Source organism: Puntigrus tetrazona, chromosome 9 (genome assembly GCF_018831695.1).
Source record: "Puntigrus tetrazona isolate hp1 chromosome 9, ASM1883169v1, whole genome shotgun sequence".
Classification (NCBI taxonomy): Eukaryota; Metazoa; Chordata; class Actinopteri; order Cypriniformes; family Cyprinidae; genus Puntigrus; species Puntigrus tetrazona.
Genome location: NC_056707.1, coordinates 20417696 through 20441923, shown reverse-complemented (window position 1 = coordinate 20441923; position 24228 = coordinate 20417696). Strand labels below are relative to the sequence as shown.

General features: G+C 40.1%; 5 protein-coding genes, 1 long non-coding RNA gene and 2 pseudogenes across 6 annotated transcripts; all 8 read left to right on the top strand.

The window, feature by feature from the left end:
- The first annotated feature begins 380 nt into the window (after positions 1–380).
- On the top strand, positions 381–2658 carry LOC122351728 (annotated as a pseudogene).
- A 2364-nt stretch (positions 2659–5022) lies between these two features.
- LOC122351552 (titin-like) lies at positions 5023–6179 on the top strand. The gene is made up of 3 exons (XM_043248704.1): positions 5023–5435; positions 5522–5824; positions 5916–6179. The coding sequence occupies exons 1-3, from the start codon at positions 5111–5113 to the stop codon at positions 6104–6106; spliced, it is 819 nt and encodes a 272-aa protein (XP_043104639.1). The 5' UTR covers positions 5023–5110; the 3' UTR covers positions 6107–6179.
- A 775-nt stretch (positions 6180–6954) lies between these two features.
- Positions 6955–7808, top strand: LOC122351562. Its single transcript, XR_006251769.1, has 3 exons — positions 6955–6988; positions 7148–7449; positions 7556–7808. It is a non-coding gene; the product is annotated as an uncharacterized LOC122351562 (long non-coding RNA).
- A 1334-nt stretch (positions 7809–9142) lies between these two features.
- LOC122351727 lies at positions 9143–11152 on the top strand (annotated as a pseudogene).
- A 2054-nt stretch (positions 11153–13206) lies between these two features.
- LOC122351726 (titin-like) lies at positions 13207–15197 on the top strand. The gene is made up of 7 exons (XM_043249005.1): positions 13207–13299; positions 13341–13455; positions 13643–13868; positions 13960–14237; positions 14349–14645; positions 14733–15038; positions 15130–15197. The coding sequence occupies exons 1-7, from the start codon at positions 13207–13209 to the stop codon at positions 15195–15197; spliced, it is 1383 nt and encodes a 460-aa protein (XP_043104940.1).
- LOC122351725 (titin-like) lies at positions 15197–19011 on the top strand. Its single transcript, XM_043249004.1, has 9 exons — positions 15197–15431; positions 15562–15843; positions 15960–16553; positions 16636–16923; positions 17001–17300; positions 17476–17778; positions 17882–18184; positions 18267–18851; positions 18941–19011. Exons 1-9 carry the CDS (start codon positions 15248–15250, stop codon positions 19009–19011), a joined length of 2910 nt encoding a protein of 969 aa, XP_043104939.1. The 5' UTR covers positions 15197–15247.
- LOC122351551 (titin-like) lies at positions 18725–20242 on the top strand. Its single transcript, XM_043248703.1, has 4 exons — positions 18725–18851; positions 18941–19242; positions 19354–19653; positions 19800–20242. The coding sequence occupies exons 2-4, from the start codon at positions 19119–19121 to the stop codon at positions 20237–20239; spliced, it is 864 nt and encodes a 287-aa protein (XP_043104638.1). The 5' UTR covers positions 18725–18851; positions 18941–19118; the 3' UTR covers positions 20240–20242.
- Positions 20242–24052, top strand: LOC122351724 (titin-like). The gene is made up of 4 exons (XM_043249003.1): positions 20242–20371; positions 20464–20769; positions 20857–21450; positions 21642–24052. Exons 2-4 carry the CDS (start codon positions 20562–20564, stop codon positions 24050–24052), a joined length of 3213 nt encoding a protein of 1070 aa, XP_043104938.1. The 5' UTR covers positions 20242–20371; positions 20464–20561.
- Positions 24053–24228: the final 176 nt, after the last annotated feature.

Genomic DNA, 24228 nt, shown 5'->3' with positions numbered 1-24228 from the left:
TCAATAACTCTATCATGGAATGCCCCAGAGAGTGATGGTGGAGCAGAAATTAAATGTTATCATCTAGAGAAGGTGACAAAGATGGTGTGTGGAGGTGGACAAAATGCAAAAACCGACAGAAGCTGACTGATATGCATTTCAAAGTAACTGGTCTGTCTGAGGACACTTCTATGAATTCCGTGTGTCTGCTGAAAATGAAGCTGGCGTGGAGAATTTCTAGTGACCTGTCTCTGTTTTATAGAGCTATAAATGCCACCACTCCCCAGGTCCACCTCATCATCTCAAAAGTAACAGGATCACACAAACTCATCTGTATCTCTATCTTGGGGAAAACCCGCCGCACTGATGGTGGTGCATATATCAAAGGTTATATTGTTGAGATGAAAGAGGTTTCTTCAGAGGAATGGATCATATGCACACCTCCAGCTGGAATTCAAGCAACACACCTCACAGTTGAAAACTTGAAGGAAAATGCTGAATATAACTTCCGTGTTTGTGCAGTTAATTCTGAAGGAGTTGGAGAGCCTGCTGATGTTCATGGATCAGTAGCTGCATCTGAAAAGATTGAAGCACCTGAGATTGAACTTGATGCTGACCTCAGGAAAGTTGTTTCTGTTCGTGCAGGGGATCCTTCGCCTTTTTCATTACAATTAGAGGTCGACCAGAGCCATCTGTAAAATGGGAAAAGGAGGATGGGACTCTAACTGAGCGTGCTCAGATTGAGTCTACCAGTTCATATACCATGCTTGTAATTGACAAATGTCACAGATTTGACAGTGGAAAATATAACTTAACACTTGAGAACAAGAGCGGCACAAAATCTGCATTTGTGAATGTCAGGTGCTTGATACACCAAGTTCTCCACAAAAGTTTGAAGTGAAAGATGTAAAGAAAGATTCAGTAACTGTTCAGTGCTGGGACCCACCACTTACAGATGGTGGGGCGAAAAATAACAAACTATGTGGTTGAGAAGCTAGAATCTATAAGAAAAGCTTATACAACTGTCACAAGCAACTGCACACAGACTTCTCTTTAAAATTGATGAACTGCAGGAAGGAGGCATTTTCTTACTCCGTGTATGTGCTGTTAATGAGCATGGCTTTGTGTGATGGCAGAAACAAAGAGTCCTATTAAAGTTGCACAGGTACCTATGCCTCCAGGAAAAGTAACTCTTTGTGGATGTGACAAAGAATAGTGTGACACTTACTTGGTTAAGCCTGTCCATGATGGAGGGAGCAAAAATCATCTGCTACAATGTAGAGATGCAACCCAAGAGTAGTGACAAATGGGGGTGTAAGCTGCACAGCTAAGGTTCCAGAGGCTACTGTGAGCAACCTCACTCCTGGTGAAACATATTCTTTCAGGGTTATTGCATTGAATGAGAAGGGCAAGAGTGAGCCCCAAGAACTTGGTGTACCTGTGGTAGCTAAAGATATTGAGATTGAACCTCTGTTCATCTGCTGTTCAATACATACAGTGTTAAGGCTGGAAATGATCTCACTGTGGAAGTTCCTGTGAGAGGCAGGCCTGCCAGTCGTCTCTTGGAAGAAGGATGGCCTTCCTTGAGACAAACAACCCTCTTTCAATTGTCAATACGATGGTGTCAAGCAAAATCATCATCAAAGAAGCTGCTATTGAGCATGTTGGTAAATATGAAATTACTCTTGCAATACAGCAGGCACCAAGTCTAAATATATTGGCATTGTTGTTCTTGATAAACCCGGCCACCAGCTTCTGTGAAGGTTGATGCTGTGACTTCTAGCAGTATTACACTGTCATGGGCCTCTCCAGAATATGATGGTGGATGCTCAATCAACAATTACATCGTTGAGAAGAGAGATACTAACACAACAGAGTGGCAGATTGTTTCAACAAATGTTGCCAGAACCTCAGTCAAAGTACTCGCTGGACACAGGGTTCTGAGTACCAGTTCCGCATCTATGCAGTGAATCGCTATGGAAAGGGTAAAACAAATTGACTCTCCGGGAATTACTGCAGAGTACACATTTAAACAGCCTGGGCCACCTCTACGCCCTCGTGTTGCTCATGCCACCAAGGTCTTTATGCTTGTCACATGGAATGAGCCTGTTAATGATGGTGGTAGCACAGTTCTTGGCTATCACTTAGAACGCAAGGAGAGAAGCAGTATTCTTTTGGACAAAGGTGAACAGGACAATAATCAAGATAGTGAATTCAAAGTAACTGGCATTGAGGAAGGTATGATGTATGAATTCGTGTTTATGCTGAAAATATTGCTGAATTGGCAAAGCAAGCAGCCAGTGAGCCCATAGCTGCACGTGATCCCTGTGATCCTCCTGGTCAGCCTGTGGTGACTAGCATTACCAAATCCTCTGTATCTCTTTCTTGGACCAAACCGAGTATGATGGTGGAGCCAAAGTTACTGGTTACATAATTGAACGTAGAGATCTCCCAGAGGGTCGCTGGATAAGATGCAATTTTACTAATGTTGTAGAGACTTATTTTGATGTTACTGGCCTAACATTAGATGAGAAGTATGATTTCCGTGTCATTGCAAAGAATGCTGCTGGACTATTCAGCGAGCCATCTGACAACACTGGTCCTATTACTGTTAAAGATGATGTAGATCCACCACGCATCATGATGGATGTCAAGTTTAAGGATGTTGTGGTAGTAAAAGCTGGGAATCTTTAAAGATTAATGCTGACATTTGCAGGGCTAGCGCCTCTTCCAGTTGCATCTTGGTCAAAGGATGGACATGAAATTGAACAGAAGGCAAGAATTCAGATAACTGGAACAGATACTAGTACTACAATAGTAGTTAAAGACTGCAAAAGGAGTGATTCTGGACAATATGCTTTGACTTTAAAGAATGTTGCAGGAAGTGTCACAACACCAGTAAACTGTGTTATTCTAGATAAACCAGGACCTTCAGCAGGACCACTATCAGCAACAGGCCTCACAGCAGAGGAGTGCACATTGTCATGGGGACCACCACAAGAAATTGGTGGCTCTGAAATAACACATTATGTTGTTCAAAAACGAGAGACCAGTCGATTGGCATGGACGCTGTACATGGAGAAGTCAAAAGAACAATATTCAAGGTCACTAAGCTCCTAAAAGGAAATGAGTACATATTTAGAGTATTAGCTGTCAACAAGTTTGGACTTGGTGAAGCCTTGAAAGTGAAATGGTCAAGGTCACTGAACCCTACACTATTCCAGGAGCTCCAACAAATGTTGAAATTACAAGTGTGACCAGTGAGGAAATGAGCCTAACTTGGGCAAAGCCTGCATCTGATGGAGGCAGCGAGATCCTTGATATATAATTGAAAGGCGAGAGAAATCTGGTCTTCACTGGGTCTGCATGAACAGGGAACTTGTGAAAGAACTAACAGCTGTGATATCAAAAATAAGAAGAGGATGTGAGTATGAGTTTAGAGTTTATGCTGAAAATGCAGCAGGATTGAGTCCAGCCAGTGACCCATCTCTTTCAGCAAGGGCAGAGGATGAACTTTTGGTACTGTCCCCACCAACTAAACCTAAAATTCTAGACCATACCAAGAATTCTATTACTATTGCTTGGAAAAGCCATCATCTGATGGTGGTGCACAGATCCTTGGGTACAGTGTAGAATATAAGAAATCTGAGGATGAGGAATGGATTGTGGCTATTCAGATGACAAAAAGCAATGAATTCACATTTTCTGGTCTTACAACTGATGTAGAGTATGTTTTTGCTGTAAAAGCGATCAACAAAGTTGGTGTCAGTGAACAGTCACCTGTGTCTGAGCTACAGTCAGCAACGGAGAGAAAGGAGGAACCTGTATTTGACATTGACATGGAGATGCGAAAAACTTTAATTGTCAAGCATGGTAATTCATTTACTTTAACAGCTCCATTTAAAGGAAAGCCTGTGCCTTCAGTTATATGGAATAAAGAGGAGGTCGATCTCAAAGCTAGGCAAGCATAGAAACAACAGAAACGTGCACATCTATTACTATTGAGAAAGCAACAAGAAACGATTCTGGACAATACATTGTTACTTTGGACAATGGTGTTGGAACAGCATCTTTGCCAATGATAGTCAAAGTTCTTGATACCCTGGACCACCAACTAATGTGAAAAATTACAGAAGTCACAAAAGATTCTGCTACAGTTACTTGGGAACCTCCAGAGAACGATGGAGGAGATGCTGTGAAGGCGTATCATGTTGAGAAACGTGAAGCGAGCAAAAAGGCCTGGGTATGTGTAACAAGCAAGCAACTGTCACAGTTTGATGATGTACAAGGTTGAAGACTTGCAAGAAGGTGCACCTACTACTTTAGAGTCACTGGAGAAAATGAGTTTGGAACAGGGGTACCTGCTGAAACTAAAGATGGAACCAAGATTACAGGTACAATCAATTGTACCGAAATTCCATGTTTATTTGTCTAAAAATATTTTTTTTGTTACATTTGTGTTTTAAATATTATTTCTACTTTGCACCAACAGAAAACCAAGTCCACCTGTTAGACTTGGTGTTACTGCAGTAACAAAGAATAGCATCACCATTGCATGGTCAAAACCAGAGTATGATGGTGGAAGCCGAATTACCAGCTATCTCATTGATGCCATTGAAAAGGGCCAACAGAAGTGGGTTAAATGTGCCACTGTTAAAACCAACACCCACATTATTAAGAACCTGAGGGAAAATGCAGAATACTTTTTCAGAGTTCGAGCTGAGAATCATGCTGGACTTAGTGAACCAAAAGAAATGATTATTCCTGTGGTTGTGAAAGATCAACTGGGTATGTCTTAATTCAATTTATTTCATGTTTATTATCTTTTTATAATCTATTAATGTTGTACATTCATTTCCTTTATTATTTACAGATGCTCCTGAGTTTGATATGAAGAATTTCCCACACAACACTGTTTATGTGAGAGCAGGATCAAATCTTAAATTTGAGCTTCTCTCTGGTAAACCAATGCCAAATGTCACAATGTCAAGAGGCAATGCTCCAGTTAAGTGTGGCAAGAGATTCAGTTTGAAGTAACCCTGACAGTCTTAATATCAACCTCAAGGAAAGTATTGCAAGTGATGCTGGAAGATATGACATTGTTGCTTCAAACACAAGTGGAACGACCAAGATGTTTGTAAACATACTGGTTCTGGATAGACCAGGTCCTCCAGTTGGTCCTGTTGAAGTTGCTGATGTGAGAGAGACAAGCTTGTGTCTCAAATGGCTGCCACCTGTGTATGAAGGTGGCAGTCCTGTTACAAACTATGTTGTTCTCAAACGTGAAACAAGTACTCCAGCCTGGACAGAAGTGTCTTCCAATATTGCACGCAGCACTGTTAAAGTAACCAAACTTACAAAGGGAGAAGAATACCAGTTCAGGGTTAAAGCTGAGAATCGCTTTGGCATCAGTGATCACATTGATTCTCAGTCGGTTACAGTGAAGCTTCCATACAGTGAGTACCTAAATAATACATTTGCAGTTGTTTTTAGTTATATCTGAACAACTATTAAACCCTTGCTTGTTTATTTTATTTTTTAGCTATCCCTGGACCACCATCAACACCATGGCTGGGTTATGTGTCAAGGGAGAGCCTCACTGTTTGCTGGAATGAGCCAGTAACAGATGGAGGAAACCCAGTGGTTGGATATCATGTCCAAATGAAAGAAAGAAGCAGCATTCTTTGGCAGACAGTGAACAAAACAGCAATTCCTGCAACTCAAATTAGAGTGACAAATATATGTCCTGGAATGATTTATGAATTCAAGGTAGCTGCAGAAAATGCAGCTGGTATTGGAAAGTTTAGCAAGACATCAGAAGAAGTGCTAGCAATTGATGCCTGTGGTAAGTTTAAATAATAATAAAAAATGAAAGTTGATACATTGTCAAGTTTCTATGAATTTGTCAAATAACAAAAATATATATATTTTTTTAGATCCACCGCAAATGTTAGAATTTCTGAGGTCACAAAAAATTCAATTAGCCTTGTGTGGCAGAAGCCTCCATTTGATGGTGGAAGCAAAATCACTGGCTACATGGTTGAGCGAAGAGATGCTCCAAATGGCAGATGGACAAAGGCAAACTTTACCAATGTCATTGAAACTAACTTCACTGTGTCAGGCTTGACTCAGGACCAGGCATATGAATTCAGGATTTTTGCCAGGAATTCAGTTGGCTCGGTCAGCAATCCATCTTTAATTGCAGGCCAGTAACCTGTGTTGACATTTCAGGTAAGTTTATTACTGCTACTTTGCTGATTATCTTGTGTTATATTGCAAGCAAATAATATCCCACTTCATTACACACTTTTCTGTTTTCTTAGGTGCACCTGTAATTGACCTACCCCAGAGTATTTGGATGTTGTACAATACAAAGCTGGTACATCATTCAAAATCAAAGTGGGGATATTTATAAACCCTTGCCAACTATTGAATGGCTTTAAAGATGAAAAGGAGTTAACGCCAAGTGCACAGCTGTCAATTGAGAACACAACTGACTCGTCTGCCATCCTCGTTAAGGATGTTACTCGCCTTAATACTGGAACCTATGAGCTCAAAATCAAGAATGTATTTGGCACCGCGCCTGCTTCTGTCAGAATACAGATTTTAGGTATGCATTAATTTGTGTCAAAAATAAAGAAATGGCATTTTGTGTCATTTTCACATTTTTATTTCTCATTGTAAATTTTTTATATTTTTCATTCTGTAAATAGACAAACCTGGACCTCCAGCTGGACACATTGAATACAATCAGTCTCTGCTGACAAAATAACAATTGCATGGGAACCAGTGGCTGATGAAGGAGGCTCCAAAGTTACTCATTACATTGTAGAAAACGAGACAAGTAGAGTAGTGTGGTCCCCAGTTTCAGAATCAATGGAAGCATCGTACTGTCACTGTCCAAAAATTGGCCAGAGGAAATGAATATGTATTCCGTGTCAGAGGTGTTAACAAATTTGGAGCTGGAGATCCTCTGAGTCTGAGCCTATAATTGCCAAAAACGCATTTGGTAAGGAGAGTCATTAAATTACATAATGTATACTTTTGGTACACCAGATAATATAACAAGTACACAATTTATGTGAATTTATGTTAAGCTAATTAGTTTTTTTTTTGTTACTCATGAACAACCTTCAATTCATGTTAAGCTAATTAATTATTTTTGTAGTTACTCCTGGACAACCTTCTACACCTGAAGCAACAGATATCACCAAAACATCAATGCAGATTGTTTGGAATAAACCTGGTGTGGATGGTGGTAGCATGGTTACAGGATACTATCTGGAGAGACGTGACAAGAGGAGCCTGCGCTGGGTAAAAATATACAAAGATCCCATTAGTGACACCAAAGCAAAGGTCCATCACCTCACAGAAGGAAATGAATATCAGTATCGTGTGTGTGCAATCAATAAAGCTGGGAAGGTCCATACTCAGACGTTTCTGACCTCTACAAAGCTGCTGACCCAGTTGGTACGTATTGCACTGTCATTTTAGTGAATTTTGCATTTTATTATGAATTTTATATTTAATTAAGTTCATGACAAAATTTTAACCAAGTTTTGCAAATTCTCCTAAGACCCACCATATGAACCAACTAAGCTCAAGGTAGTGGACTCAACTAAAACATCAATCACACTTGGATGGTCAAAGCCAGAGTATGATGGAGGCAGTGAAATCACCAGCTATGTTGTAGAAAAAAGAGTTGGTGAGGAAGGGGAGTGGACAGTGATTAGCCATAAAGGAGAAGTGAGAACCACAGAGTATGTCGCCTCAGATCTTAAACCAGATATTGACTACTACTTCCGTGTATCTGCTGTTAATTGTGCTGGGCGTGAGACCAATAGAAATGGAAGAACCAGTACAAGCCAAGGACATTCTTGGTATGTACTGACATTGAAATGCTTTTAATATCTTTGTTCATTTTTATAATATTATTTTCTGCTTGTAAGAGAAGCATAAATAATTTGAATTGTTATTTTGCAGAGGAAGCCCAGGTTGATACAGATGTTGCAATGAGAACTCACTACATTGTGAAAGCTGGTAAAGATGTTGAAATCATGGTGCCCTTGAAAGGCAGACCTGCTCCAAGTGTCTCTTGGAAGAAGGAAGACCAAAACATTGACCATGACCCTAAATATGACATTCACAATACAGACACGTCGTCGTCATGTCTCATAATTACACAAGTAACTAGAAACGACACTGGTAAATACACCATTAATATATCAAATGGTGTGGGAGAACCAAAGTCCTCAACTGTGTCTGTTAAAGTACAGGACACTCCAGCTGCTTGTAGGAATTTGATTTTGAAAGATGTTACTCGTGGAAAGTTACACTTTGCTGGGAGCCTCCTCTACTGGATGGTGGTGCTGAAATTACCAATTATGTTGTTGAGAAAAGAGATTCTTCTAAGCGCACATATGCCTGTGTAACAAATAAGTGCAAGGAAACAACATGTGTAATTGAAGAACTCTCTGAGAAAGCATTGTTCTTCTTCCGTGTATTAGCAGAAAATGAGAATGGAGTCGGAGATCCATGTGAAACAGCAGAGCCAGTTAAAGCCACAGAGACACCAGGACCAATTAAAGACATTTCTATGAAAGACTCCACAAAGACTTCAGTAGCACTACAGTGGAGCAAACCAGATTATGATGGTGGTAGTATTATTACAGACTACATAATTGAAAAGAAACTCCAAGGTCAAGAAGAATGGGCACCTGCTGGCACAAACAAGCACTGTGAACATGAAGTTACTAAGCTTAAAGAACTCAGTGAAATGTTTTTCAGAGTCTGCTCCAAGAATGAAAAAGGTACAAGTGACTTTGTTGAAATTGGACCTATTAAAGTAAAGGACTACATTATTCCACCAGAAGCAAACCTTGAAGAGTATCCTGATGGGCAAATAAGCGTTCGTTTGGGACACAATGTCCACATTGAATTGCCATACAAGGGTAAACCAAGACCAACCATTCTTTGGTTAAAGGACAATTTACCACTAAAAGAGAGTGAAAAATACGCTCAAGAAGACTGAAAACAAAGCCACTCTTATGATAAAAAATGTAGAGAAAGAGAATGGAGGCAAATACACACTTACTCTTGACAACACATTCTTCAGAAAATCTTTTCATACACAGGTTATTACCCTTGACCACCCTCTAACCTGTTGGACCCATCCGCTTGGATGAGGTCAGAGCAGAAAGTATTGCTATATCTTGGGATGAGTCAAATGATAATGGGGGAGGAGAAATCACTTGTTACACTGTTGAGAAACGTGACACCTCTCAAACAGACTGGAAAATGGCTTGTTCAAGTGTAATTGGAACATCATTTAAGGTACCCAATCTGATCAAGGGAATTCAATATCAGTTCAGAGTCTGTGCAGAGAATAGATATGGTGCAAGTGAACCTTTAGTTTCACAAAATGTCATTGCCAAGCATGAGTTCAGACCACCTGGCCCACCAGGCATGCCAGTAGTTTACAATGTTACAAATGATGGTATGACTATTCAGTGGGAAAAACCTATTTTTGATGGAGGTTGTCCAGTCCTTGGGTTCCATGTTGAAAAGAAGGAGAAGAACAGCATAATGTGGCAAAAGGTTAACATTGTCTTGGTCAAAGAAATGGACTACAGGATTCTTGGTCTTATTGAAGGCTTGGAATATCAGTTCAGAGTCTATGCCCAGAATGATGCTGGATATAGTCGCATGAGTGATGCAAGCAAACCTGTTATGGCAGTTTCTCCAGTTGGTAAGTTCAACTTTGAGGCTTGTTTTTTTACATATATATTTCATGTTAGAAATATGATAGTTGATCGTTTCTAAATAGTAAATAAGATGTATTTTAATTTCAGATCCTCCTGGTACCCCTGACTATGTTGACGTAACAAGTGAATCAGTTCATCTGAAATGGGACGCACCGAAACGTGATGGTGGAAGCAAAATTGTTGCTTATAATGTAGAGAAACGACAGGGCAAAGGACGGTGGTTAAAGAGCAATTTTTCAAATGTGACTGACACAGAATTTACAGTGACCGGTCTTGCTTGTGGTGAACGCTATGAATTTAGAATCATAGCAAGAAATGCTATTGGCACAGTGAGCCCACCCTCTCAGTCTTCTGGATATGTCTTAATCAGAGACGAGAGCTGTAAGTACATCCAGTTATGTTTTCTTTGTCATTGTTCAGGGGTTAACATTTTTAGATGCAATTTTATTCTGGTCTGCATATGTAAAATTTACAATTTTATCTCTTTCAGTTTCTCCAAACATTGAGTTTGGACAGGAATACTTTGAGGGAGTCTCTATTAAAGCTGGAGAAAACATTAGGCTAAAAGTGACAATCAGAGGAAGACCAACACCAAAAGTTACCTGGTACAGAGATAATACTGAGTTAACCAAGAAAATGGTTGATATTACAACAATTTCTGGATCAAGTACCTTCTTTATCAGAGATGCTGACCGTAGTCATCGCGGGTGTTTATAGTGTGAGGCCATAAATCCTTCAGGATCTAAAAAGGAATCAGTGAAAGTTGAAGTCTTTGGTATGAATAATTTATTTATTTACTTATTAATTCCACCCTTTAATCTCTACATTGTATATATATATATATATAAAATATCTAAAAAAATTATATTTTAGATACACCTGGTGAACCAGTTGGACCAATCACATTTTCAGATATCTCTGAGGGCAAAGTAACACTTTCATGGAATCCACCTGAGAATGATGGTTGTTCTGAGGTCACTCATTACATTATTGAGAAGCGGAAACATCTAAAATTTCATGGACACTTGTTACAGATGAGTGCTTAGGCGAGCACATACACTGCCACCAAACTGATCAAGACAAATGAGTATCAGTTCCGTGTTTCTGCAGTCAATAGGTTTGGTGTTAGCAGACCACTGGATTCAGCCCCTGTGATTGCACAGATGCAATACAGTAAGATAACAAAAAGTCTACACAAATTTTTGTTCATAAAACACTAAAACTTTTCTTTTCTAAAATTTTTCTTTTTTACTCCTGCAGCTGTTTCAGATTCTCCTGGAACTCCAGATGCAACAGATGTTGACGGAGAAAGTATCACAATAAACTGGGCTCCACCAACACATGACGGTGGAAACCCAGTAAAATATTACATTGTGGAAAGACGTGAAAGAAGACTGGTCGCTGGCTGAAAGTCCTAACAAGGAAACCCATTGTTGAGGCTGCACACAGAGTGACTCATCTCACTGAGAATGTGGAGTATGAATTCCGTGTGTATGCTGTAAATGATGCTGGAATTGGAGCACCAAGCAACATTTCAATGCCAATTAAATGTGCGGAGCCAACTGAAGTACCTGATGCCCCATCTATTGTCAATGTGAACGACACTACTAATACATCTGTCAGCCTGGAATGGACCAGACCTGCCTATGATGGTGGTATGGAAATCCATGGCTACATTATTGAGATGTGCAAGGGATCTGAAATAGAATGGCACAGAGTCAATGAGGATCTCTGTGGGGTCACAAAGTACAATGTCACTGGATTGGAAACTGGTGCAGAGTACAAGTTCCGTATTTGTGCAGTAAATTCTGTTGGAAAGGGCGAAGCCAAAGAAATTCCTGAGTCTGTACAGGCAGTAGACAGGCTCTTGGCACCAGAAATTGACATAGATGCATCCTTCAAACAGACACATATTGTCAAAAGTGGTGGAAGTGTATGTATCCGTATTGCTTATAGGGGAAAGCCAATACCTACAGCTTCCTGGACCAAAGTAGATGGGGAACTTGGTGTTATGACAGACATCACCACAACTGAGACATTCACAGCCTTGACACTGGAAAACTGCACTAGAAATGATACTGGAAAATATACTCTCACTCTTGAGAACAGTAGTGGCAATAAATCTATCACTGTTGCAGTCAAAGTCTTGGACACACCTGGTGTACCAGGGGCTTTCACCGTCAAGGAAGTCACCAGAGGAGCTCTCACAATTGCTTGGGAACCTCCCACCAATGATGGTGGTGCACGTGTTCATCATTTCATTGTTGAGAAGCGTGAGGCAAGCCGTCGTACATGGACAGAGGCAGCACCCAAGACAACTCAAACAAGCTTGAGAGTTTCTGATCTCCTGGAAGGTGTACCTTATTTCTTCAGAGTCATGGCTGAGAATCAGTATGGTCTTGGGGAAGCATATGAAATGCCTGATCCAGTTATTGCCACAGCTGAACCTGCTCCACCAAAGAGAGTTGATATCATTGATACAACTGACACATCAGCAACCCTGACCTGGCTCAAGCCAGAGCATGATGGAGGAAGCCGTATTACAGGCTACTGTGTGGAATCCAAGGCAAAAGATGCAGATAAATGGGTTGTTTGTGGTACAACAAAAAATCTAAGCCTCATAATTGAAAGACTTACAGAGAACAGTGAGTATGAGTTCCGTGTCAAGGCAAAGAATGATTCTGGGTTCAGTTTGCCAAGAGAAACTTTCTCCTCAGTCATCATTAAAGAGCCACGAATTGAACCTACTGTCGATCTCAGTGGTATCACCAACCAACTCATTACTAGCAGGATTGGTGAATGCTTTGAGATTGATGTTCCAATTAGTGGAAGACCCATTCAAGATATCCTGGAAGCTTGAGGAAATGAGACTAAAAGAAACTGACAGGGTTTCAATTAAGACTACTAAAAACAGGACCACTCTCACAGTTAAAGACTGCATGAGAGGTGATGGAGGCAGATATTTCCTCACCCTTGAGAATGTCACTGGGTCAAAGACCTTCACTGTCACTGTCAATGTTATTGGCAGACCAAGTCCTCCAGAGGGCCCTATTGAGATTTCATCAATTACATCAGAGTCATGTGTACTGTCATGGAATCCACCAGAGGATGACGGTGGAACAGACATCACAAACTACATTGTTGAGAAGCGTGAATCTGGATTCCACTGCGTGGCAGCTAATTAATTCAAGTGTAAAACATACCTCTTTCCATGTTTCACATCTAACTAAATACATGCAGTATACTTTCCGTATCTGTGCTGAAAACCGCTTTGGTGTGAGCAAACCAACAGAATCTGAGACGATTGTTATGAACATCCATTTGGTATGTAATACCATTACGAAGTGTGCATTTTTGAGATGCATAAATGATCAAATATAAAATATTTAATTACGTTTTCATTTTCATAGTTCCTCCAAGTGCTCCCACAAGGCCAGAGGTGTTCACTGTAACTGCCAACAGCATGAGTATTCGTTGGGAGGAACCATACCATGATGGTGGCAGCAAAGTCTCTGGATACTGGATTGAAAAGAAAGAGCGTAACACAATTATCTGGGTGAGAGAAAACAAGATTCCTGCTTTGAATGCTACTACAAGGTGGAAGGCCTTGTTGATGGTCTTGAGTACCAGTTCAGAGTGTATGCAATGAATAGTGCTGGCCTCAGCAAAGCAAGTGAAGCATCAAAGAGAGCTGTGGCACAAAATCCAGTTGGTAAGTAAATTACAATTAAAAAACAATTAATTCCAGTTTAGATCAGCAAAAACAATACTTACGTGTATTCTTTGATCATACAAAATTATAGATCCTCCAGGAAAACCAGAAGTTACAAATGTATCAAGATCAACAGTCTCAATCAAATGGTCTGTGCCCTTAAATGATGGTGGAAGTCCAATTACAGGCTACATTGTTGAGCGCAAGCCATATACTGTCACTGGAGAAGGTCGCTGGCTTAAGTGTAACTACACTAATGTTACTGACACAAATTTCACTATCACTGCACTGGGAGAAGGAGAAGAATATGAATTCCGTGTAATTGCCAAGAATGCAAATGGAGTGTTGAGCCTGGCATCAGTTTCAACAGGACCAGTGACTTGCAAAGCAGAATACAGTATGTATCACACAAGGTTCTTTCACTAGACATGTAACACTAATATTTTGATTAATGAGAACCTAGATACTCATGACACTTAAATTTTTTTGCAGTTCCTCCTAAAGCAGAGCTGACAGCAAACTCCTTGTGGACACAGTTGTAATTAGAGCGGGATCTGATCTGGTGCTGGATGCTGCTGTTGGTGGTAAACCTGAGCCTAAAGTCAGCTGGTCCAAGGGTACAAAAGAGCTAGAGCTCTGTGAAAAATATGCTCTCCAATATTCAAGTACCCGTGCTATGGCAATCATCAAGTTCTGTGATAGAGATGACACTGGGAAGTATGTTTTGACTGTTAAAAATGCAAGTGGAACAAAAACCGCTGAGGTCAATGTTAAAGTGCTTGGTAAGTATGCTAATCATACAGCAATAACATTCCCAGTCCCAAATAAATGAAATCTCCAGTCCCAAATGCGTTGCCAGTTCATTCATACGATAAACTTTCTTTTTTTCCAAGATACACCTGGTCCCTGTCAGGAGATTACAGTCAGCAATGTATCTGAGGAAAAATGCACAGTGTCTTGGAAAGAGCCACTAGAGGATGGAGGTGACCCCATCACACATTACATTGTTGAAAGAAGGGATACCAACAGACTTAACTGGGTTATCATGGAGGCTGAATGCAAAGCCCTAACATGTGAAATTAAAAGACTGTTTAAGAACAATGAATATATCTTCCGTGTGAGAGGTGTAAACAAGTATGGATCTGGTGTGGTAGTACAGTCTACTCCCATCTTTGCCCGAAACTCATTCAGTAAGTGCCAGGATTAATATTAAAAACATTATCTTAGATCATTTGTAATGTTGTATGTTACAATTCCACCTTAATTTACAATTACAGCTGTTCCATCACCACCTGGAGCTCCAGAAATCCTTGCAGTTGGAAAAGACTTTGCAACGATTGAGTGGCTGAAGCCTGAGAGTGATGGTGGCAGTGAAGTCACAAACTACTTGATTGAGTTCCGTGAAAGAAAGAGTGTTCGTTGGATCAAGGTTAACAGAGATTCTGTTCTCAAGGACACATCCTTCAAAGTCACTGGCCTCCATGAAGGCAACATTTACCAGTTCCGCATTACAGCCATGAATGCAGCTGGTGATAGTGAACCTAGTGAAGTGTCAATGTATGCAGTATGTAGAGTACCAACAGGTAAGTTTTTTCTTAAACAACCTGATAGCATTTAAATGTGTTTTACTATTGTAACATCTGCTTACTTTATTATGCTAATTCCCCCATTTAGGCACTCCAGATCCACCTTCAATTCCACGGGTTACAGACACCCACAAAGATAATATTAGCCTTGCTTGACACGACCAGTTGAAGATGGGGGTGCTGATGTTATTGGTTACGTTCTTGAGATGCAAGAAGCAGGGGCAGAAGAATGGACAAAAGCGCATGAAAAGAATCTTAGGGTGACAGAACACACAGTTACAGGTCTTTCTGCTGGCAAAAAATACTGTTTCAGAGTTGCAGCGGTCAATGTAAATGGAACAGGTGACTTCAGTGATCCTTGCGCAGAGACTGAGCCTGTGGAAAGAATCGGTATGTTCACACAAATGTAACATTTTTGTATGTTGTCAATGTTTGACAAACAAATTAAAGAAATATGTTCAATATCTTTGTAAATATATTCTCTACTAAACTCTCTTATTTTGTTTATTCTTTGTCCCAGAAATTCCTGACCTTGAGCTACCTGATGAGCTGACAAAGACAATTTGTCTAAGAGCAGGAAGTTCTCTTCGCCTCCATGTTACTGTTACTGGTAGACCGATCCCAACTGTAACGTGGACCAAACCTGGCGTGGACCTCCAAAATCGTGGCTTTATTGAAGTAACCAATACTGCTACAACCCTCATTATTGATAAGGTGCACCGCTATGATGCCGGTAGATATACCATTGAGGCTTCAAATTCAGCTGGGAAGAAGGATGCAAGCATTCTTGTGAAAATCTATGGTATTTTTTTTTTATATATTTTGTTCTCATATTACATAATGGAAATTATTCATGGTGCATATATTAACATACTGTGAAATTATGTCTAACCAGTATGTTTGTAAATTTTTACTCAGATACACCTGGTCCAACTGGTCCAATTAAGATGAAAGAACTTACAAAAGATTCTGCTCATATTACTTGGGATGCTCCTGAAGTTGATGGTGGAGCACCTGTCAATAATTACATCATTGAAAGAAGAGAGGCATCAATGAGAGCATACAAAACTGTCACATCCAAATGTAGCAAGACATCATACAAAATAACTGGTCTGACAGAAGGAATGCTGTATTATTTCAGAGTCTTACCAGAGAATATCTATGGTGTTGGTGAACCCCGTGAGACAGGTGATGTTGTGTTGGTGAGTGAAGTTCCACTGCCACCAGCCAAGCTTGAAGTTGTAGATGTAACCAAATCCAGTGTATCACTTGCCTGGGAGAAACCTTTACATGATGGAGGCAGCAGAATCACCGGCTACATTGTTGAAGCTTGTAAAGCTGGTACTGACAAGTGGATGAAGGTTGCAACTTTGAAACTTACAGACTTTGAGTTCACTATCACGTCACTTAATGAGAATGAACAGTACCTATTCAGGGTACGTGCTGTCAACAGCAGAGGAGCTGGTGAGCCAAAAGAAATTGTAACAGCTGTGACAGTTCAAGAACAAAGAGGTATGTAAGATAATAACAAAAATAACAAGAGGCAGTCATTTTTTTGCCATATCTCACTGTTTATACCTTTTTCCTCTTTCAGTCTTGCCAAAGGTTGATCTATCAGCTATTCCACAGAAGACAATAAGCGTTTTGGCAGGCAAACCCCTTGAGCTTGATTTACCAATTATAGGACGACCACCACCAGTTTGTTCTTGGTTCTTTAATGACAATAGGTTAAAGATTGTGGAGCGTGTGAAGATAAAATCAACTGGAAAATTCTCTAAATTAACTATTCTTGACACCACCATTGATGACAGTGGTGTGTATACACTTGAGGTGAAAAACATAACTGGAATAACAACTGAAAACATCAAAGTCATCATTCTTTGTAAGTACCATTCCTCTGCATGAAAATAAAAAATGGTTGGTTTCAGTATTAATTCTAAACCATTTCTCTCTCTGTAGCCAAACCTGATGAACCTCAAGGACCCATACGATTTGATGATGTTGATGCAACATCAGTCACAATAAGCTGGGATCCACCTATGAGAGATGGTGGTGCACCAATTAGCAACTATGTGGTTGAACAACGTGATGCCCATCGCCCAGGATGGGTGCCTGTGTCGGAATCAGTTTCTAGACCAATATTCAAATTTGACAGATTGACAGAGGGCGATGAATATGTGTTCCGTGTTGCAGCAACCAATCGCTATGGCACTGGGGATTACTTACAGTCAGAAATCGTAATGTGCAAGAGCTCCAAATGTAAGAAAAACATGTTTTAAATAATACCACACACAAATATATATATATATATATATATATATATATATATATATATATATATATATATATATATATATATATATATATTTACTTTTTTTTTTTTTTTTTTTTTTTTTTTTTTATCTACTTCATTACAATTTCATTGTGGTTACAGCCATTCCTGGGCCACCTGGAAGACCCATTGTATTTGATGTATCACGTGATGGCATGACTGTTGCATGGGAACCACCAGATGAGGATGGAGGCTTAGAGGTGTCCGGCTACATTATTGAACGCAAGGAGGTCAGGTCAGATAGATGGATCCGTGCTAATAAAAATCCAGTGACAATGACAAGATACAGGTCCACTGACTTAATTGAAGGCCTGGAATATGAACACAGAGTGACAGCCATTAATGCTCGTGGTGTCGGCAAACCTAGCCTTCTTTCTAAACCAGCAGTAGCAACTGATCCTGTTGGTAAGCAAAATATCACTATTAATACATTTGAGTGTGTAAAACTGAGACAGAATTTGGTAAATTCAATTATTACCACTTATTAACAATTACATAACCCCTACAGATCCACCTGGTTCACCTCAAAACCCACGAGTCACAGATACCACAAAATCTTCTGTGTCTTTGGCCTGGAGTCCCCCAGATGAGGAGGGTGGTGCTAAGGTTACAGGCTATCTAATTGAGATGCAAAAGGTTGGTTCAGTAACCTGGATGAAGTGCAACGCTACACCTTCACTGATCTGTGAATATACTTTGACACGAATGCCACAAGGAGAAGAATTCAAATTCCGTGACATGGCTTGCAATGCGGGTGGACCAGGAGAACCAGCTGAAGTACCAGGAGTTGTGACTATAACAGAGATGCTTGGTAAGATCTTAAACCCTGTCATTAACTCCTTGTGTAAGTGTAATTGTATATAATATAATAATTTTAAATGTGATTCTTTCAGATCCTCCAAGTTATGATCTTGAAGCAAAATACAAGGATGTCCTTGTAGTCAGATCCAGAGGAGTAATCAGACTTTCAGTGCCCATCAAAGGCAAACCTACTCCTACCTGCAAATGGACCAAGGATGGATCAGAGGTTACCAACCGTGCAATGATTGCCTCCAGTGAAGATGTATCAGAGCTTGTAATCAAGCTAGCTGAAAGGTCTGATTCTGGTCTTTACCATCTCCATCTGGAAAACAAGTGTGGCAAAAAGATGCTTCCAATAAAGGTCAAAGTTATTGGCCGCCCATCTGCACCTGAAGGCCCTCTTAGATTTGATGATATACAAGCACATTCTGTAAAAGTTAGCTGGAAACCACCAACAGAAGATGGTGGTTCCGAAATTGTTGGCTACATTGTGGAAAGACGTGAAGAAACAAAAGCAGCTTGGTACACGGTTGATTCAAGAGTGGTTGATACATCCCTTGTAGTTAAGGGACTACAAGAAAATGCAGAATATCACTTTAAGGTGACAGCAGAGAACCAGTTTGGAATAAGCAACTCCCTGAAATCAGAGACAACTATTGTACCAAAGACTCCTATTTGTAAGTGCTTGTCAGGATCACATTTCTATGCAATACATATTTGTTAATGAACATTAAAACATTTTCTTTTTTATGTTACTATTATTTAGGTGTCCCAGAGGCTTCAGGTACTCCACCAGAAATTATGGATGTTACTAAGAATTCTGCGGCTTTAGCTTGACAAAACCTAAAGATGATGGTGGATCTTGCATTACTGGTTACTATATTGAGTACAAAGAAGTGTCATCTGATAAGTGGATTCGTCATGAGACAAAGATCACCTCAACGATGTACACTCTTAGTCAACTCACTACTGATTCCGAATATCAGTTCCGTGTTATTGCTGTGAATGACATTGGAGCTAGTGAACCAGGACCTGCATCAGATTCAGTAATATGCAAAGATCCATTTGGTATGACCTCATTCTTAATTTGTCTGGTTATTCATAATAATGTCCTTTGCTCATTCAAATTGTCTTGATTGAACTGGAAAAGTAATTTTATTGAACTCTTGATTTATTTAGATAAACCAAGCCAACCTGGAGAAATTGACACTATGACTGTTACCAAAGACTATATTACAATTAACTGGGAGGCTCCAGCATGTGACGGTGGCAAACCAGTCCTTGGCTACTGGATTGAATACCGAAAGTCTGGAGAGAGTGCTTGGAAGAAATGCAATAAGGAGCGCACAAAGGACAAACAGTACACTCAGGGTGGTTTACAAGAGGCAACTGAATATGAATTCAGAGTATTTGCAGAAAATGAAACCGGAATTAGCAGACCACGCAGAACAGCAACTGGCATCAAAACTAAACTGGGTGGTAAGTATGGTTTGAAATAACATAAGAAGTATTATTGTATGTATTGTGATTACTTATGGCAGTAACATGATCAAATATTTATCCCAATGCATTTTTAGAGGAGAAAACTGATTTGACTAAAAATCAAATCTCTTTTTTTATTTTAGTTGGAAATAAACCAGCTCTCAGAAAAGAGATGGATGAAGTCAGTGCTAAACTGGGACAAACTGCAACTCTCAAATGTCAAATTATTGGAAGACCTGTTCCAGAAATTAAATGGTACAAGGGTGGAAAAGAAATCAAAGAAGGCCGTAAATATGCAGCGACCTCTGATGGCCGCAATCATACACTGACCATTTCAACCGATCAACAGGAAGATGAGGGTCTGTATACATGCAAGGCTGTGAATGAAGCTGGAGAGTGTGAGACCAGTGGATCTCTGGTCCTTGAAGCAGCACCACAGTTCCCAGTGCCACTGAAAGACAAATTCTTTGCAACATGTGGTAGTACAGTGCGCATACATGTTGTTTACATTGGTCGACCCCAGCCTAAGATCATGTGGCTTTATGGAGCCAAGGCTTTGGAGCCCTCTGAGAATGTAATATAATTGAAAATACAGAGCACTATACTCATTTGATTCTCAAAAACGTAGAGCGCAGACTTAATGGAGGAAAATACAGAATCAGGATCAACAACCATTTCGGGGCTGCAGATACTGTAACTCATGTTGAAATCTTAGGTACATGCTTAATAATGCTTAATAAATTACTGAAAATATATTCTGGGCATTAATGAAAATAAGAAAAATTAACATATTCTTTTTGTTTTCAGATAAACCTGCTAAGCCAGAAGGTCCTCTGGTTCTTGATGCACTATTGAAGAATTCTGTGATTATTAGCTGGAAAGCACCCAAAGATGATGGTGGATCTATGATCACAAATTATATTGTGGAAAAGCGGGAAGACAAGGAAGGAGCAGAATGGGATCTTGTATCTTCATCTATCACTGGCACTTCATGTAGAATTCCTAACCTTGTTGAAAATGAGGGATACTACTTCCGTGTTTCAGCACAAAATCGTTACGGCAATAGTGAATCACTGGAGACTCCTTCTGCTATCCTCATCAAGAGTCAGCTAGGTAACTATTGAAGAAACGTGATTAAGAAAAAAATACACTTTAGACATTTTTTTATTGTTACTCAAAATTTTAATTTCTGTTTTACAGAGAGGCCAGGAGCCCCATTAAAACCAGTTGTTTCTGCACTTACCAAAAACTCCTGTGTTGTGTCTTGGAAGCCACCTCTCAGTGATGGAGGCTCTAAAATTAAGAACTACTGTCTTGAAAAGCAAGACAAGAAGAAGGGTGAATGGGTTGCAGTTACGACAGATGAAATCCACCAGACTGTTTATTCTGTCAAGGGCCTGACAGAAGGTGTTGAGTATGAATTCCGTGTGAAATGTGAAAACCTTGGAGGAGAAAGTGATTACAGTGAAGTATCCGACCCTGCCATTCCAAAGATAGATGTTGATGTGCGTGCTCCTGCCTTCAAGGAAGACCTCAGAAACATGAGTGTAAAATTCAAGAGCAATGCAACATTTGTCTGCAAGATAACAGGACAGCCCAAGCCTGTAATAAAATGGTTCAAGCGTGGAAAGGAAATTCAAGCTGATGGCACTAAAATCAAGATACAAGAATTCAAGGGAGGCTACCATCAGCTTGTTATTGCTGATTGTGATGCAGAAGACTCAACTGTATATCAGATCAGAGCAACAAACCAGGGTGGATCCATTTCTGCTACTGTTTCTCTAGATGTTGAAAGTAAGCTTCAAATATTCTCTCTCTCTCTCTCTCTCTCTCTCTCTCTCTCTCTATATATATATATATATATATATATATATATATATATATTATATATATATATTATTATTTTTTTTTTTTTTTTTTTTGTATCTGGCTATACATACAATTCTGTGTTTAAGAAAAAGTGATGCATTATTTTTCCTTTTCAGTCCCTGCAAAGATTCATCTGCCTAAGAATCTGCAAGGAAAGGAAGCTATCCCTGCCCTTCGTGGTGAAGTGGTCAACATCAAAATTCCATTCAGTGGAAAACCAGATCCAGTTATTACTTGGCAGAAGGGACAAGACCTTCTAGATAATAATGGACACTATCAAGTCATTGTCACAAGATCCTTCACATCTCTTGTATTCCAGAATGGAGTAGAAAGGAATGATGCTGGTTTCTATATTGTATGTGCCAAAAACAGATTTGGAATTGACCAGCAAACAGTAGAGCTTGATGTTGCGGATGTGCCTGATCCACCACGTGGCATCAAAGCCAGTGATGTTTCGAGGGATTCTGTAACACTCCACTGGGTAGCACCTGCCAATGATGGTGGAAGTAGAGTAACCAACTATATCATAGAAAAGTGTGCCACCACAGCAGAAAGATGGATTCGTGTTGGCCAGTCTCGTGATACCCACTATACTGTTGTCAATCTATTTGGAAAGACAAGTTACCAATTCCGTGTCATAGCTGAAAATAAATTTGGTCAGAGTGCACCATCTGAGGCAAGTGGACCTGTTGTAACGAAGGAAGACAAATCAAGAGTTCTCAACTATGATGAAGAGGTTGATGACACCAGGCCAGTTTCCAAAACCAAAGCTCCTCACTCAGAGGCTAAGAATGTTCATAACAAGTACATGATTGCTGAAGAGCTTGGCCGTGGACAGTTTGGTATTGTTCACCGGTGCATTGAAACCAGCTCTGAGAAAACTTACATGGCTAAATTTGTCAAAGTTAGAGGTGCAGATCAGGCAATAGTTAAGAAAGAAATTGCAACACTAAATGTGGCACGCCACAAGAACTTCCTCTTACTGCATGAGTCATTTGACTGCCCTGAAGAACTAGTCATGATTTATGAGTTCATTTCTGGTGTGGACATATTTGAACGCCTTGGTACAGCCAATTTTGAGCTCAATGAGCGTGAAGTTGTTAACTATATCAGACAAGTATGTGAAGCTCTTGAATTCCTTCACAGCAAGAGTTATGGCCACTTCGATATCAGGCCTGAAAATATAGTCTACACCACAAGAAAGGGAACTAATGTCAAGATCACTGAGCTTGGACAGTCTAGACACCTTACACCTGGTGACCAAATTAAGATTCAGTACATGACAGCTGAGTTTGCAGCACCAGAAATTCATCAGAATGAGATGGTTAGCACCGTGACAGATATGTGGTCTGTCGGTGTCCTTGTGTATGTTCTTCTTAGTGGACTTAATCCATTTGCCGCTGAAACTAATCAGCAAATGATTGAGAGCATTTGCAATGCTGAGTACAGTTTTGATGACGAAGCCTTCAAGCATATAAGTGTCGAGGCATTAGACTTTGTTGACCGCCTACTAACCAAAGAGCGTAAACATCGTATGACTGCTGCAGAGGCTTTGAATCATCCTTGGCTGACAATGAACTCAGAGCAACTGAGCACTAGGACCATCAAGATTACTCGTCACAAGAGATATTACCAAGCCATGGTTAAGAAAGAATGGAACACTGTTGTCTCATCTGCTCGTATTGCCAGTGGTGGTGCTATCAGAAATCAGCGGGGAGTAACACTCTCTAAAGTCAAGATTGCACCATTTGAACATGGACCAGTTGCAGGACAAATTAAACACAGTGTTGCTGACGAAGGTGATGATATCAAGCTCATTTGCAACATTGATAACTATGATAGTAGCACGGAAGTAACATGGTACTGTGGAGTAAGACAACTAGAAGAAGGTGCTAAATACGAAATTGCTTATGAAGACGGGCTTGCTTCCATAACTATTAAGGCAATCACAAGAACCGATGATGGAACATACAGATGTAAAGTTGTCAATGAGTATGGTGAGGACAGTGCTTATTCTGAGCTCTTTGTTAAAGGAGTAAGATCCTATCGTGAGTTCTACACTGCACGTGTTGTAAAGAAAGTAAAACGCAGAGTTGACACAGCAAGACTACTCCAAAGACCTCCTGAATTTACTTTGCCATTGTGTAACCGCACTGCTTACATTGGAGAGGATGTGCGCTTTGGTGTCACAATCACAGTGCATCCTGAACCACGTGTGATGTGGTTGAAAACTGGTCAAAAGATTATGCCAGGAGATGATGACAAGAAATACACTTTTATTAGTGATAAGGGCCTGTATCAGTTAGTTATTCACCATCTTGACCCAGATGATGATGCAGAATACACTGTTGTGGCACGGAACAGATTTGGTGATGACAGTTGCAAGGCTCGTCTCACAGTGATACCTCGTCCTGCTCCTGCTGATAACACCTTGAGACCTATGTTCAAACGTGTTCTTGCTAACTTGGAATGCAGAGAAGGCCAGAGTGTACGTTTTGAAATGAGAGTGTCAGGGCATCCTCATTGAAATGGGAGAAAGATGGCATGCCTTTGGCATTTGGTCCACAAATTGAAGTTGTGCATGAAGGCTTAGATTACTATGTCTTACATGTAAGAGATACTCTTCCAGAGGATTCTGGCACATACAGGGTCATTGCAACTAACTCAGCTGGGTCTGCAAGCTGCCAATCCACACTCAAGGTT